The 17730-nt window shown below is 39.2% G+C and overlaps 1 protein-coding gene across 6 annotated transcripts in view; it reads right to left on the bottom strand.

The window, feature by feature from the left end:
• LOC124616740 (UPF0415 protein C7orf25 homolog) overlaps positions 1-17730 on the bottom strand; it is a 185255-nt gene that overhangs the window by 96130 nt on the left and 71395 nt on the right. For 3 of the 6 annotated variants that reach the window (XM_047145106.1, XM_047145109.1, XM_047145108.1), the window contains exons 2-3: positions 15906-16005; positions 5524-5761 (exon numbers count right to left, since the gene is read on the bottom strand). In XM_047145106.1, the coding sequence (XP_047001062.1) occupies positions 5524-5737 (214 nt within the window). In that variant the 5' untranslated portion in view covers positions 5738-5761; positions 15906-16005. Of the gene's footprint in view, positions 1-5523; positions 5762-15627; positions 15863-15905; positions 16006-17730 lie in introns of all 6 variants that reach the window. The other 3 variants (XM_047145103.1, XM_047145104.1, XM_047145105.1) reach the window with 2 other exon arrangements.

The following is a 17730-nucleotide window of genomic DNA, read 5'->3' as shown; positions in this document are numbered from 1 at the left end:
TTATTGATGCAGCCAGTCACTGACTCTGACATCAACCAGTGGAGTGAGCATACAGGCCCTTCCAGTAAGGTGGCAAAGTCATCACACTGAACAGAGATTATGTTACAAAATAGGATATTGTAGCCCAAAGAGTGGGGAATAATATGATGTATTGGAATCCTGAATAAAACTGACTTGCTTTCAGAAAAAATGTTTTGCATTACTTATTGAACTCCCCTCATATAAGTGACCTACCACTCCTTACCACTAAACTGAGCAAGTTCACCCTCTTTGCAGATGCAACTTGTCTCCTAGTGGATAAAACAACAGGGAAAAACTTGCAAACCTCTGCTAACAGCATATTTCATGATAACCTCAACTGATTTACTTATAATGGGATCTCTCTGAGTGTCAAAGAAAGCCATTATGTACAATCTCATGTGACACAGAAAGAACAAGACGACATAAATATAAAATGTAATGAACAACAGTGAAGTCTGGTGGTCTAGCAGTGAAGTGCATGACTGGAAATCAAGATATTATGGGTTTGAATCCTGGTCAGGCCTTTGATCTTTCAGTCTGTATTTTTTTTTTTTTTATTTAACCTCCATATCTCAATGATGTGAGGAGTCACCAGGAATGACACATTGTTTAGATTCCATTTTAAACTGTAAGTCCCCTTTCCCTGGTTGGATAACTGGAGTAGCTTAGGCACACAATTTGCTGCAGATTATTATTATTATTATTATTATTATTATTATTATTATTATTATTATTATTATTATTATTATTTTGACAACAAATACAGCAAGTGAGCCCTGCTAAGTTCCTGGGTGTGTACAATGAAGTACATTAGACTTATCTGACCACATCATAGATCTGGCAAGAGACTTCATTCTGCAGCTTCTAGCTTCTGCCTTACACATAAATGGATCATCTACATATAAGGACGCCAACAAAGATATCTATTTTGGATATTTCCATGTGTTGCTGTATTACAGCGTAATCTTTCAGGGTATTCAGCCACAGGCAAAAAAAAATAAATGAATAAATAAATTTGGTGCTCAGAAAGGAGTTGCATGCATTATATTGTTGTTCATCCAAGATATTGTGTATTAAATTGGGGACCTAGAAACAACGGAGAGGCTTCATCCCGCTGTAGTCCTCAGTGGTTCACAAGCCACAGCAGTCTACCCACCCCACCGCTGCCCCACACTGAACCCAGGGTTATTGTGTGGTTCGGCCCCCAGTGGACCCCCCCCCCGGGTATGTCTCATACCAGACGAGTGTATCCCCAAATGTCTGCGTGTAATTATGGTGTACATGTACGTGAAGACAGTGTTTGCAGCAATCACTGACATAGTGTAACTGAAGCGGAATAAGGGTAACCAGCCCGCATTCACTGAGGCAGATGGAAAACCGCCTTAAAAACCATCCACAGGCTGGCCGGCACGCCGGACCTTGACATTAATCCGCTGGGCAGATTTGTGCCGCGGACTGACATGCCTTCTTGCTCGGGAAGCAGCGCGTTAAGACTGTGTGGCTAGCTGGGTGGGCTATCCAAGATATATTTGCATTAACCTGTTCTGGAAACAAGATTTTTACAGTAACATCTCAGTATATCTTCCCCCTGTATATTTCATCAACAAAATCCATTCTCTTTCCAAAATGAATAGTGCCTATCATGGGCATAACATGAGGTCAAAACAGGGCTTACGTAGTAACCAGGCAAATTTTAGCCTTGTGCAGAAATGAGTTCATAACTCAGGCATGAAAGTTTTCGATGCTCTATCTAACTTGCCCTTGGAAACCAGAATTCAAGAGCAAATTGGAAGAATACCTACTGCAAAATTCATTCAACTCAATTAGTGAATTTTTGAGCATAAATGAGCATTTTCATGTGTAGTTATTGTATAAATGAGGTGCACCATTAAGTGCAAACATAAATATAAATTATTTTTTGTCATAAAAATATTCATCTGAGGTTTAGTTTAGTTTTGAAAGCAGTATATATTTGCTCAGCTGCTGTCTTGCTACACCTAACACAGGTGAGGATTTTCTTTCAGGGCTTACTCCCTTAGCTTTGAAGGTTGCTCTTTTCCACAAGGCAGTGGTGTCCTCTTCTAATTATCCCTAGGGAGGATGGGTTGCCTCATCTGCCATCTCTGCCATTCTGAAGGTCTCCTCCTCTGCCGAAGGTACCGTTAAGGTCTTTGTCCATAAGCCTGGCCATGGGTTCCTTTTCTGTGTGTGAAACATCTTAGCCATAAAGAACACTTGGTATCAGAAGAAGGAAACTCATAAAGTTATGAGATACAGCTGGTATGGCAAGCTTAGGATTATGATAGACTTCATCATCATTGATAGAAAAGCTGGTCAGTATGTTATAGACGTTAAAGTCATACTCAGTGAGTGCCTAATATTAACTGCTGACCTAAAAGATGTTCACGTGCCAAAATTTAAACAAAAGAGAACACCAAAGATTAAGACTTGGTTGTTGAAGGATGTGGAAAAGAATAGAAAGTGTAAAGCATGAACAGCAGCCAAATTACCCAAAACTGAGAAAGAGGGAGTAGAAGAAGAATGGTCTGTATTCAAAGAAACCTTTGTTAGAGAAGCTCCTACTCACTACTCTGCTGAGTTGCAGATAGGCACAATAAAAAGACTCTCATAATATTGTACAACCCATCCTGGATTTCCCATTGTTTGATTTGTTGCAGACGCCACAGACATCTGTGGAAAAACAAGTGCCACACCAGAAGAGAAGGGAACACCTAGGTGGAATGATCGGAAGAAAAGGAAAAGTGCTGTGAATGCTTTACTGCAAGGTTAAAGGAAGGCTGTCAGGGAAGTGGGAAATTACTATAAAAAATACTAAAGAGCAAACAAAATGAATGTGTAAATATCCTTGCCCTGGAAATGGATGACAGTAACTTAATATGAACAGAGAAAGGGATCAGGGATGAAATGAAAAAGTACTTCAACATGCTGTTAAATGGAGATGGGGACAACACAACCATCAGCAACTGTAGAGAAATTAACGAAGTCCAAACTAATGGACACCCATTAACATGGCGTGAGGTAGAAACAGCATTAAGGAGCATGCAGAATGGAAAGTCGACAGGCTTTGATGATCTCAGCTCAGACATGATAAAGGCAGCTGGTATATTAGGCTTAAATTGGCTATATAGAGTGTTATCAGTGGTTTGGAAAGAAAGCAAAATCCCAGAGGACTGGAGTAAAGGAGTCCTCTTACATCTGTTCAAAAAGGGCAATCGACGAGAATTTGGAAATTACAGAGGCATCACTCTGCTGTCACACATCTTTAAGCTGCTAGAAAAGATCATAGAAATGAGAATTAGAAAGGCAGTAGAACCTTCACTTGAAGAACGACAACATGGATTCAGGGAATACCAAGATACTATGGATCTTATTTTTGCAGTACGAATGTCAACAGGAAAGTACTGGGAATATGGAAGAGATCTCGTGATTGTACTTTCCATTGAAAAAGTGTATGACAGTGTTCCTCAAAACAAAATATGGGAATGTTTAGATGTCCTAAAGGTGCCAAAGTACCTTACTGACAAAGACAAGATGCTATACCAAAAGTGTTACAGTTGTGTCCAGACAGGTTTGAAACAAAGAGAAGTGTCCAACATGGAAATGCCCTATCACCACTACTGTTTGTAATAGCAATGGACAAGATCATAAAATCTGTCAAGAAAGTTGACATCAAACCGAATGCCCAGCTTTTTGATGATGATTTTATAGTATGGGGAGAGATAAAAGCTGAAGCACAGAATAAATTTAATGATTGGAACAACACATTCAAAAATTTTGGACTGAAAACAAGTAAAACAAAGACAGTAGAAATTACTATCATCAGGCAATGAACAACCTCAAATATATTTCTAGAAGGAGCCAAAGTAGAATCTGTTTCACATTGCAAGTACCTAGGAACCATGACCTCAAAAGACAATACCATTGAGCAGGAAATATTTAGCAGGACACATAAAGCATCGAATTTTTACAGACAAATCAGAACTCTTCTCTGGGATGATAAAATTCCATGAAAATGAAAAGAGACCATGCACCACATCTATTTTGAACCAGTCCTAACATATAGTTTAGAAACATGGACCCTACTAAACAAAGAATTCAGCATAATTCAGGCAATAGAAATAAGATTCCTTAGAACTATGAATCAAACAACTAGAAAGGATAAAATCAGTAATGAAGTGAACAGAAAAGTAGCTGGTATTTACATTCCTGTTACCAGTGTCATAAAGAAATGCAGGCTTCAGAGGTATGGGCACATAATGAGAATGAGCAGCCAAAGACATGCCAAAAGGTATTTCAACCCCAGGCTCATTAGGAAGAAGACCACAGGGAAGAACAAGAAAATGCTGGATAGAGACAGTAAGATCAGGTGTGGAGAAGAAAGGACACAAAAGGGGAGGTGGCGTGGAACAGAAGATCTGTGAAGACAGAGCGAGATGGCGAGCGCTTGTACACCAAACCGAGGAAACTGGAGTTGGAAAATAATGATGATGAAAAATACTCACCATAAAGAGGAGATGCTTAGTTGCAGACAACAAAAAGCCTGTCACAATATAAGCTTTCGCCCAACAAGGTCTTTGTTGAAAATAGAAAACACACACACACACACACACACACACACACACACACACACACACACACACACACATATATATGCAAATGTGACTCACGCACACATGACTGCAGCCTCTGGCAGCTGAAGCCAGACTTAATAATGTTGTTACATTCCATCCTGGATTTTCCATTGTTTGATTTTTGTCGTAAAAGATATACTGAGTTTCAAATATTACATATGGTCAGATTTTTTATACTTTGATGACAAGTTACTCATAGAAACAATTTTGTGGTGGTTAACACTGTTTGATGTCTTAAGGTATCAATTACAGTAATGATATGAAGATAGTTGTTGGTCAGTCAGACTGGTTACCTGTTAAGTTGGAGGAGGTTGGGAGGAAGCAGCTGTGGTATGTTCAAGTAATGGACTTATGCAAATCGCAGGAAACATAAATCGAGATAAGCAATTAGACATCTTTCCTTTAAATGAGACATGTGTTCCAACCACTGGACCAATTCCGTACCCTAGACAATCATGGTGAGGGTGTATTGATAGAAACTCTGCTAACTCAATTCCCATGTGCTGACAAATAATTATAAGAAGTAGATGTTGTGATATATTTTCTCTTTAATCCATACTGTGCCCATTTAAATTGCCCTGTGTTAAAAGAACAACTAGTTTCACTTCTTTCCCTACCCCCCTCCCCACCAAATATCTCTCTCTCTCTCTCTCTCTCTCTCTCTCTCTCTCTCTCTCTCTCTCTGTGTGTGTGTGTGTGTGTGTGTGTGTGTGTGTGAGAGAGAGAGAGAGAGAGAGAGAGAGAGAGAGAGAGAGAATATATATTGACTTAACATTGGAAGAATTCAGCCATATATCTTGAAACATAATCTCTTTTTCCCAGTACTTCATGAGAAAAAGATGTTACTTACCCTCCAAGGAACTTATGACATTTCTTGCATTCTTTGCTATGACTTTTATCCACTCATAACCATGTTTAACAACAATATCAATGGACAGTTTTTTAGTGCCTGTTTCGAGTTCCACTGAAAATGCTTCAAGAACTGCAGTAATATTGTCATGAAGTTTCATCACAGATATTAATGCCTCATACCACGTAATGTTGGATGTCAGAGCATGCTCCATTTTTGCATGCCCTGAATTCAAAACCTGAAACATTTTGACAGCTTCATAATAAAAATATAAAAAGAATAATTTGTTAGGCAACTAATAAGCTCATTATTGTAAATTAAGTTTTACACTGTGTATTGCTTAATCTTTGTTACACTTGAATATCAGCCTTTTCACCACAAATATTGCATTAATACAGTATAGAGATTAAGCTTCTATGATCTGCTTGTGTTTTGTAAGTGAAATATTTTTTAAACCCAGTATACATGAAGTAAATAGTCATTACAATACAGCTTCAAGTATCTTTACATATTCCTCTGTTGACAACTATTATTATTTTTTAATGACATTCATTCACCAGATATTGTGATTGACTTATCATATTGTAATGTAGAAGGTATACTGTGGGGATTTTCTGTGACTTTGGTAAAGCTTTTCACAGTGTAAAACGTAACACATTAGCACAAAAACTCAATCCCACATGACATCAAAAACAAACCATTACATTGGCCTGGATTTCACATAAATAACAGGAAACAAAGAGTTGCCTTAACCGGTGCCGGTGAAAGAACTAAAACAGAATGCTGAACTGTTATGTATGGCATTCGCTGGGGCTGGATTGTTGTACCACTGATCTTCATGGTGTACATTAATGATCTACCAGCATCAGCTAATAACAAAGCAAATACAGTGTTGGCTGCTGCTGATACAAATTACAACTGAAATAATAACACAGCAAGTACACAAAGCAAGTCAAAGCCAATAGTCTATCATTAAACCTTTCAAAAACAACTCTAATGCAGTTTCCAACAGCAAACACACTACCTGTTCTTGAAATAAATATTGTTGAGGAAAAAACTTAAAAACTAGACATATAATTTCTAGGCATATAAATAGATAATTGGTTATGATGGAATGAATATATTAAGCACCTGCTCAAGAAACTAATATCAGTAGTGTTTTGCACTAAGAAATGTTTTACCCCATATTGAGAGGGAAATAATAATTGAGTTATATTTTGGAGATTTACTCTATCTTTCCTCTAATGTATATCATCACGGGTAAATGCTGCAAAATTGAAAATCATTTTTAGACTACAAAAAAGAGCTGTGAGGTTGATCTGTGAAGTTACAAATTGGACTGCTACTCACTGATGACATTTGCAATCAACAATAAAACATTTTTCCAAACTAACTGTGACATTCACAAACAAAAGACAAGGCAGATGCAAAGCCTTCACAAAGACTCAATAACTAAAAATGTTTTACAAAGTGATGACCAGTTTCTGTGGCTTAACTACCATCTTTAGAACTGAGAACAGACAAACTGAAAGAAAAATTGGCTTAAATAACAAAGTTGTGTAAAAATAGCTACTGGCTTAATTAAAAAAAAAAATTAACATACCACAGATGATGCAGTGGTGTTGTATAATGTGAGTGCATTTATAATACTACATGCCCTATATTAATTCTCTATATTTCTTTAAAAAAGGAAGGTAATAGAAATTTTTACATTACTTTGTTACTTAAGGTAATTTTTTTTTTTGTTCTCAGACCTGAAGGTGGTAGTTAAGCTACTGAGACTGGTCATCACTTTGTAAAAAACTTTCAGTGTGACTGAGATAATATATAGAAAATTTTTGATTGTATTAAAAAGTTTTACTGGAAGTTTTTGAAATTTCTATATTTTACATTTGATTATCTGCTTATGATTGCTTTCTCCTATTCTGTCAATGTCAGATATATTCAGACTCGATAATTCACAATATAGTATGAAAAGCAGTTATCTAGTCTGGAATATGGATTTGCAATAAACTTCCACTGAACACAAACAAGGACACCAACAACCCTTATATGATTAACAGCAAGCTGAAACAATTTCTCAAGCTATATGATATGTAAAACATATATCATATTATAACTGATATTCTAATATTGCTTGTTGTGATGTATATTATACTGTGTGCCCTATACGTACAAATTGGGCAAAATAAAACTGGTCCAAAACTGTTCATGGTAACTGGTATGTCCAGAAACTGGTTAATCCATATGTGGATCAACTCACAGACCACCTTGTTGTAGAAGCCCTGGGTGGATGGCCTCAACAGTGATAGGGTCGAGTTAAGGTGGTGGGTTGATATCAGGGTGTTGTCTGGTGGTGACTCAAGAGACCACCATAAACAGTCACAGTTTTATTAGAAAACAAGCTCAGCACTCGTAGTGTCATTCCACAGTAGCAAACTGCCTCGGTGCATGTGGACAGTAGTGCGGAGGCAACAAGCAGCCAGCAGTCGGATGGTGGCCAGGTCAGAATGCTGGCATGAGACGGCTGTGGCAGCACACACACACCATCCCATCACAAATCTGCAGCTCGGGGCAAGGTGCACCTGCAGACGCAAAATCCCACTATGATTCTTGCAAAGGAAGATAGCCAAGCCACTGGTGGTGGTATCTGTCCTTGTGGGTGGTGCCTTATGGTGTTAGTTTGCTTGCACAAGTACAGGCAGACGGGCAGCTGCACTACTCCATTCATGAAATGAATGGCTGCCCTCCTAGGTAGAAGTCCAGTTGTAGCTGAAGTGCACCCTGAGGTGGCCAAACAGGCAGAAGGCACCAAGTCCAACGGAGTGGACTTTAAACCAGAAGTCAACTTTTCGGTCGTGGAACCCAGGGCTCATGATTTACATCTACATCTACATCTACATCTACATAAATACTCTGCAAGCCAACCTGCAATGCGTGGCGCAGGGTACCCTGTCCTATTACTTGTCATTTCCTTTATTGTTCCACTTGCAAATAGAGTGAGGGAAAAATGTCTCTGTATGAGCTGAAAATTCTCGCATCTTAGCTTCGTAGTCCTTACGTGGAATGCATGCTGGTGGCAGTAGAATTGTTCGGCAGTCACAAATGCTGGTTCTCTAAATTTTCTCAACAGCGTTTCTCAGAAAGAACATCACCTTCCCTCCAGGGATACCCATTTCAGTTCTGGATGCATCTCAACCTACATGTTGTTCAGACCCACCGGTAGCAAATGTAGCAGTCTGCCTGTGTGTTGCTTCAATATCTTCCTTAAATCTGACCTGGTACGGATCCCAAACACTCAAGCAGTACTCAAGAATAGGTTGCATCAGCATCCTACATGCAGTCTCCTTTACAGGTGAACCACATTTTCCTAAAATTATTCCGATACACCGAAGTAAACCATTCACCTTCCCTATCAACCCTGTGGTTGGCACTGAGAGACTGTGATCCCTTTGACTAAAAATTATGGATATTTATACAGGTCCATTGCCCACTAGTTGTGCCAACACATTGCTTCCAACCAAATACATGGAAACAAGGTGAGAAGGTGTGTCAACTCGCTTGTTATTGGCATGGTTGGTTTGTCTTTCTGTTGCATCACTGGTACTGTGAGTGCTGGCCCCTGGTCCACAATATGGAAACAGGCTGGTGATATTGCTGCATCTCCTGCTATGGTGTTTGTCTCATTCTGCACCTACTGGCATCTGTGGTCCATTAGTGGTAGTTGTGCCAGTGCTGTTATTTTACTTAGCAGTGCCAAAAAATAACAGCACCACTACATTACATCCCTCCTCTAGCAGATCCAGTCCCTGAATCTTAGCTCAGGGTAGTTCTGTAAAGACTCAGCATATACTTCCACAGTGGTGTACAATGCATTTTTCTTATGTCCATTCTGTTTGAACCACAAGGTTAAGCCTATAGCATCAGCCCACTGGCTTTCTATTTACATGATCTACAATTTTCTTAAGTAATAATTTATCAACTAAAAGAATAATGCTACCAAAATCCTCTCTTCCGTTGGATATCCCTTAACAGTCTTTAGTACAATCTTCCATTTATTTAACTGAATAACCTTAATTATGAATGCACATAACACTATCAGTAGCTGCAATAAATACAAATCAAACTAAAAGTAACACTGTTAGACTCTTCCACTCTTACAAATTCTCATAACATTTTGTTTCTCATTTAATCATATTCTGCACCCAACAGGTTCATTTTAGTAGTATCTGGTGTATGGGAATCGCATTGGTGAATGGCTCTCCACCTAAGGTAGATGAAGAGTACAGAGTAAGGTGATGGATATGGTGATGCTAATTGTCACAACTGAATGATGGTTGCCTTGGTATTGTTGTATGTGCTGCAGCATCTGATTCGCAGAAATACGCCTCTCCTGGGATGGAGATGGTTCATGGAGAGAATGAGGTTAGGTTCCAGAGAACTATGCAGGTAAGTCAGGTTCTGCACTAGGAGTACCCTTAATGGTTAACTCAGCCAGTACAACAGTGGCCAAGTGATGTTCATCCTGGTGATTGGCTAGATGCTGGAGAGTCACTCCCACTATATCACAAGTTGTCCTGTTGATCGGCAACCTACTGCTGTGCAGCTCCAATCACATTGCCCCTCCCAGTCTCCCTTCCGTGTACTACTGCTACTATGGCATCATACATGGAGTATATCCGATGTAGCCCCACTAGTTAAAATAGGGTTGTGGCTCCAGGACATCCCATGAGCACCCCTGGCTGTCCATCTCGCCTAAGAACAACTAAACCTCCTATGTGCCCATGCCAGTCTGGATCACTCTGGTAAATTCCATAACTGTCAGAGAGAACAAGTGACCAAATTCATGACCGGGTCAACACCAGCCCTGGTAAGGAGTTCGCCAACCATCTACAGGGAGCAGCATGTCACAGCCATTATGTCATCTGTCCATTTCCTGCAGGCAGGGCTACCTGTGAAAGCCGTCATGTGATTCACAAACTAAGCTGCAACCACTGTGCTGCTTTCTACATGGGCATGAGAACAAACATGCTGTTCCTTTGGACATGTAAGCACGTCATAAGGAACACTGCACCATACTTCTGAACAACACAGGCACTTCAATAGCATATTTATTCATTGACACCAGAAAGGCAACCTTCAATTACAATGTCTCATCCCCTGGGAATATACATAATGAATGTTTGCATTAAGATTGTAGACAAACAGTTGATGACATATGGAGCTTTTTGATCTGCCCTTGGAGCATGCTAGGGTAGCCAAATGGTAAGGTGACTGCTTGTGGTAAGTGGGAAATCTGGGTTTGACTTCTGGTCTGACACATATTTTCATTGTTATCAATCCTTCATGGAGCTGATGGTTGTCCATAATCCACTAGAGATGATAGTTGTCCATAATCCATTTAATGTATGCAAACATGCTGTATATCTGCATGAATGGCCATAAACATACCACCTGCTGAATACAATGTGCTCAATTCAATGACAGTCCGTGTCATCTGGATCCTTCCTACCAACACAAGCTTTTCTGAATTCTGCAGGTGGGGACTTGCCCTGCAATATACCCTACGTTTCCATAAACCCTCTGGTGCATTGTACACTGTCGGCTATGTATAGCTTGACTATCACTTGGTATCATGATCTCATCTGCAGCCAGCCCGTTTGTCTTGTGGCTTCACCAGTTTCTCACTTGGGTAGTGAAGCAGTGATTGCAGTATAAGCAGTAATGTCTCTTCACAGTCAGAATAATTATGCAAACAGATAATTTTTCAGTCTTTGCCAGCATTGTTATACAAAGAAATTTCTATTTTTCCCCTTTTTTAAAGACAAGGTGAAGTTAAAGTTTCGCATTACAAATTTCACACACTATTGTCTCAAAACCTTTAAATAAAAGTATTTAGGTGGAATAAAGATGCTGAAAAATATCTGTCTTAAATACAGGGTGAGTCACGTAAGATGTTAACACCCCTTTTATTTCAGGAATTGTTCCAGATATTGAAACAAGGTTTTCAGCAAATGATAGTACACTAAAGGGCTTGTACTTCAGTATGTGATAAAAAGTCCATTAAAAAGACAAGTGTAGTGATATAATGCTAGCTAATTTGAGGCTGAAAATGTTCGCAAAAGAATCTGAGGAACATCCTAAAGTTGAAAGGCAAGTCAGCCAGAATCCACTATTTGTGTTGCACACACGCTACATTGTTGTATCAAGCCTTTCAACTGTTTACTTCTCTGTACTGCAGAACTAGCAGGAAGTACGTTTTTATCAGTAAACTCTTCCGGGCTAAGTTGCCGTGGTCGATCTGTAGAACTTCTTCTCCCTGACGTTTCGTTCTCAACTACGGAGAACATCTTCCGAGGTGAGTCGACGACTGGCTGCTAGGAGCTGGGGCCGCCGCTTATATAGAGATCGTAGGGGGCGCCACCACACGTCACGTGGCGTCGATGTGCAGCTATCTCTGGCTGTCTTCTGTTCTCTCGATTGCAGGCAATCGATTGTCACGTGATTGATGCAACGTCGACCGCCATATCTTATCCAATTTTAATCCTTCTTCTTTACGATTAAAATTGTATTGATGTTTGTGGATTTCAATTGCCTCTCTATACATACGTGTATAATAGTGCGACGTCCTCGCTAGCACGCTTGTTTCACCAAATTTTATGTCGTGATCTCCATCCTTAAAAACATGTTCCGCTACTGCCGATTTGTCGATATGTCCCAAGCGACAGTTTCTTTTGTGCTCCGTCAACCGTGGAGGACATTATTGCTAATATAGAGGCAGGAATTCGTCAGTTACCATCATATTCTGCTGATGAAATTAGAATGGAAATCTCCAGGATATTACGCAAAGCTAAGCCACCCAGCAGCAATCTGTCTCAAGGGGAAAGGAAGGCATTGCGGGAGATCAATGCAGACAAGAATGTTATTATAGTTGCCGCTGACAAGGGAAATGTTACTGTTTTAATGAATACTGAGGATTATCACAAGAAGATCAGTGATCTCCTGGAACCCAGCACATACAAGAAGTTGAAAAAGGATCCCACAACGAATGTGCTGAATGCCACCAATCGTCTGATAAAACAGTCTTCAATTCCTACAGAAGTTAAAAAGTATCTTTGTGAAACGGAGGCTTATCCTCCGAGATTATATGGATTACCAAAGTTACATAAACCTGATGTTCCTTTGAGACCAATAGTCAGCGCAATTGGAGCTCTTACCCAAGAACTAGCCAGACACCTTGCCTCTTTGTTACAACCTCACATAGGCAAAACTGAGAGTCATATTAAAAACTCTCTACACTTCATTGAGAAATTGAGGGAAATTACTGTCGGTCCTAATGACATACTTGTCAGTTTTGATATAGTGTCTTTGTTCACGATGGTTCCAGTTGATGAAGCTCTCTCCCTTATAGCCAATATGTTCCCTACTGATATAGTAGCCTTGTTCCAACACTGTCTATCCTCAACCTATTTTCAGTACAATGGTGAATTTAATGAACAGATCGATGGGGTAGCCATGGGAAGCCCCCTAAGTCCCGCAATTGCGAATTTATTCATGGAATATTTTGAACATCAAGCATTGCAGTCAGCCAAAAAAAGCCCCTCGAAGTGGTATCGGTATGTGGATGATACCTTTGTAATATGGAATCATGAGGAAGAAGACTTGAATGATTTTCTGGTACACTTAAATAGCATCAACCCAAAGATTAAATTTACTATGGAGAAGGAGAAGAATGGACAACTTAACTTCTTGGATGTATCAGTTATCAAACGGGCGGATGGGACCTTAGGCCATAAGGTCTACAGGAAAGGTACACATACCGATCGCTACCTCCATAAGAACTCAAACCACCACCCTAGGCAAAAGAGGGGGGTCATAAAAACACTAGTGGATAGGGTCAATAATATTTGTGAACCAGGCTACTTACAAGAAGAACTAAATCATTTACGAATGGCCTTTGCGAAAAATGGTTATACGAAAAACGAGATTAATCGAGCACTTCACCCAAATAGAAAAATGCCTAAAAATAGGAGACAGCAACAACCATCAGCTGGAAAAGTATTTCTCCCGTTCATCCATAATATCACGGATCGCATTGGAAAAGTACTAGCCAAGTTTCAGGTAGAGACCATTTTTAGACCTACTAAGAAAATTAGTGAATGCCTAAGATCAACAAAAGATGCTCGTCACCCCCTAGCCACCCCAGGGGTATATAAAATTCCGTGTAGTTGCGGCAGGGTTTACATAGGAACTACAAAAAGAAGCATCAATACACGGTTGACGGAGCACAAAAGAAACTGTCGCTTGGGACATATCGACAAATCGGCAGTAGCGGAACATGTTTTTAAGGATGGAGATCACGACATAAAATTTGGTGAAACAAGCGTGCTAGCGAGGACGTCGCACTATTATACACGTATGTATAGAGAGGCAATTGAAATCCACAAACATCAATACAATTTTAATCATAAAGAAGAAGGATTAAAATTGGATAAGATATGGCGGTCGACATTGCATCAATCACGTGACAATCGATTGCCTGCGATCGAGAGAACAGACGACAGCCAGAGATAGCTGCACATCGACGCCACGTGACGTGTGGTGGCGCCCCCTACGATCTCTATACAAGCGGCGGCCCCAGCTCCTAGCAGCCAGTCGTCGACTCACCTCGGAAGATGTTCTCCGTAGTTGAGAACGAAACGTCAGGGAGAAGAAGTTCTACAGATCGACCACGGCAACTTAGCCCGGAAGAGTTTACTGATAAAGACGCCGGCCGTGAAAGCCTACATGGAATGAGGAAGTACGTTGTCAATCGGCAGATCATTTTCACTTTGACATTTCTTGCATGCAGAGATGTACACCATTGGAGAGAAGTTAGACATGCTACTTCTACACAGCAATTGGTGGCATGAGACGTATTGCCAACAAATGTGGGAGCAGCTAGGGGAGTGTCATCTACATCTTGCATCAACATAAATTCCACCCTTATCATCTGTCACTACATCAGGCTCTTGGCAGATGTGATTTTGAAAGTTTTTTGTTGGTTTGCTCTGCATCACTTGGGATATTATACTTCGTTTTTCCCAAATTGTGTGCTCTTTACTGACATTGTAATGCTTATGAAGAACAATAATGTAAATTTACATGACATGCACTACCTGGGTAGCTGAAAATGCATCCTGGTTTTGTCAGGTACAACAACTACAACCATGAAGCATAAACCTGTGGTGCAACATCATGGAAAATTCCATTGTGGTACCATACTTCATTCCAGGGATGTTAATTGCAAATACATATGCACATTTTCATATGAACATTCTATGTGTTGACCCAGAAGTAGTTCCACGCAACAGTATATGTGGTCCAAACACGATGGCTGCCCAGCATACACTTCCCATGTTGAAATTCAAGTGATGAATGAAAAGTTTCCTGACTGGTGGATAGGACAGAATGCTACAGTACAATGGCTGGCAAGGTCTTTTTATTTGACTCTTCTTGATTTTTTTCTATGTGGAGCACTGAAAAATGTAGTTTATCATGAAGCTCCAACTACACCAGACAATATGTGCCATCAAATTGCCTCAGCATGCACTGGCCTATCATCCAATGTTTTTCGTCTGTTCACCTATCTTTTGAAAGTGATTGCAAATGTGCACTGCAGTCAATGGTAAACAATTTGAGCACATACTTAAGTAAAGTGTAACACTATGTTTAGTTAAAAAATGTACTTATTTTGTTGGTGATGTACTCTCACTCATTCTCAATAAACTGTTTAGTTTATTTAAAGCATATTCCATTCAATTATAATTTCATGTAATATCTGCAGACACATTTGTCTGACAGCAGTTGGTTTACTTTCAGAAGTGTTCTGGTGTCTGCAGATAAAGACCAGACAGAAACCATTCTTTCTTTCTTTCCTGCTTCCCCCCCCCCCCCCCCCCCCCCCCCCGCCCCCAAAATAATAATAATAATAATCTACTGAAGTTAATATAGTAGTTTCCCTTTCCCATTGAACAGAAGTGTTTATTATTATGGAGAATGAGTGACCGACATTTCTACAAAATAGCATATGCCGTAGTTCCACATACAAAAATCATGACTTACCCTTTATCTACTTCATATAGGAAATGAGATTGGCATTGACCTGTCATGCTGCATATAACAACAGAGCCTTGCATGACATATCTGCTTGGCAGTATTTACATCACAACAGCTGACTCTGGCCACATTGCTTTCCAATTTTAGAACGTTTCTTGGATTCTTTTGCAAAAAGTTTCAACCTCAGCGTTAACAAGCACTATATAACTGCACTCATCTTTTGAAGCACTTTCGGATGTCACTATAAAAAGTATAACATTCTATTTTTAAAAAATCATACTTATTTCAATATCTTGATCAATACAAGAGTTAAGGCACTGTATCACATATAAAAGTACATGCCTCTCAGTGTACTGTCATTCGCCAAAAACCTCGTATCAATACCTGGAACCATTCACAAAATAAAAGCAGTATTACATATTATGTGACTCACACTGTATATCATAGAATGCACATAATTCAAGGTATAGAGCAACATTTCTGAAAATAGAATAGACAATTTGTTAATTTTACATAACTAAATTTGAAAGAAGCCTTACCTTACAGCAATCCATCATGTTACTCTATTTCAGCTAATGCCATCAAAAGATGTAAATGAAACTTTTTTTCTTTTTCACATGCTACAAGTGAAACATTGGCACAAAGACTGTAGGTCTATTGCTTATATGTGTAAAAAAGATATCATAAATGTCTCTCTCTCTCTCTCTCTCTCTCTCTCTCTCTCTCTCTCTCATCACTTGCCTTCTATGCTTGTGTAACAACTATTTGTAAGAATGGAGTTATAAACTGTGTTTTGTAAAAGTTTAATGAGAGCCCATTTGCAGAGAATCATTTAATGATTTTCTGAAAAACATTGTTTGCAATTTCACCAGTTAATTCTTGTCTGTTGAGTGTGATAGCTATACTTGTATCATCAGCAAAAAGTACCAGCTTTGTATCTTTGTGAATATAGAATGGCAAGTCATTAATATATATTAAGAACAGCAGAGGACCCAAGACCGAACCTTGCGGCACCCCATTCTCGATTGTTCTCCAATTTGAGAAATCACCAGTTTTTTGCATATTATGTGAACTGCTTATTTCAACTTTCTGCACTCTTCCAGTTAGGTACGATTTAAACCATTTGCGCACTGTCCCATTCATCCCACAGTACTTGAGCTTATCTAGAAGTATTCCATGATTTACACAATCAAAAGCCTTTGAGAGACCACAAAAAATCCCAATGAGTGACTTCCGGTTACTCAGAGCATTTAATATTTCATGAGTGAAAGTATATATAGCATTTTCCGTTGAAAAACCTTTCTGGAAACCAAATTGACATTTTGTTAAAACTTTATTTTTACAAAGGTGTGAAGCTACTCTATTATACATTACTTTTTCAAGAATTTTGGATAAGGCAGTCAGAAGAGAGATTGCGCAGTAGTTATTGACATCAGACATATTCCCTTTTTTATGCAGTGGTTTGACAATGGCATACTTCATTCTATCTGGGAAAATACCCTGCTTCAGAGAGCTATCACGTATGTAGCTAAGAATCCCACTTATCTCTTGGGAACAAGCTTTCATTATCCTTCTGGAAATGCCATCAATTCCATGTGAGCTTTTAGTCTTGAGAGAGTTTATTATCTTCCGAATTTCAGAAGGAGAGGTGGGTGGAATTTCAATTGTATCAAATTGTGTGGGTAAGGCCTCTTCCATTAACTGCCTTGCTTCTTCTTTTTCAACTTCCAGCTTGTTGTTTGTCAAGTTTCCATTCATTTTGATGATAGTGCCGTCATCCTGTACTCTTGGTTGCCCTCTCTCCCTTGCAATAATATTCCAAATTGTTTTGATTTTGTTATCAGAGGTATTAATCTCAGACATGATGCACATGCTTCTGGACTTTTTAATAACCTTTCTTAATGTAGCACAGTAGTTTTTATAATATTTGGCTGTTTCTGGGTCATTACTCTTTCTTGTTGTTAGATACAGTTCCCTTTTGTGGTTACACTTTTATTCCTTTAGTGAGCCAAGGTTTTTTGCATGGTTTCTTACAATTAGATTTAACTACTTTCTTGGGGAAACAGTTTTCAAATTCTCTTACAAGCGTATCATGAAATAAGTTATATT

The sequence above is a fragment of the Schistocerca americana genome, chromosome 5 (genome assembly GCF_021461395.2).
Source record: "Schistocerca americana isolate TAMUIC-IGC-003095 chromosome 5, iqSchAmer2.1, whole genome shotgun sequence".
NCBI classification, from domain to species: domain Eukaryota; kingdom Metazoa; phylum Arthropoda; class Insecta; order Orthoptera; family Acrididae; genus Schistocerca; species Schistocerca americana.
Note: the sequence above shows the minus strand (reverse complement) of the source record. Positions and strands in the feature narration are given on the sequence as shown.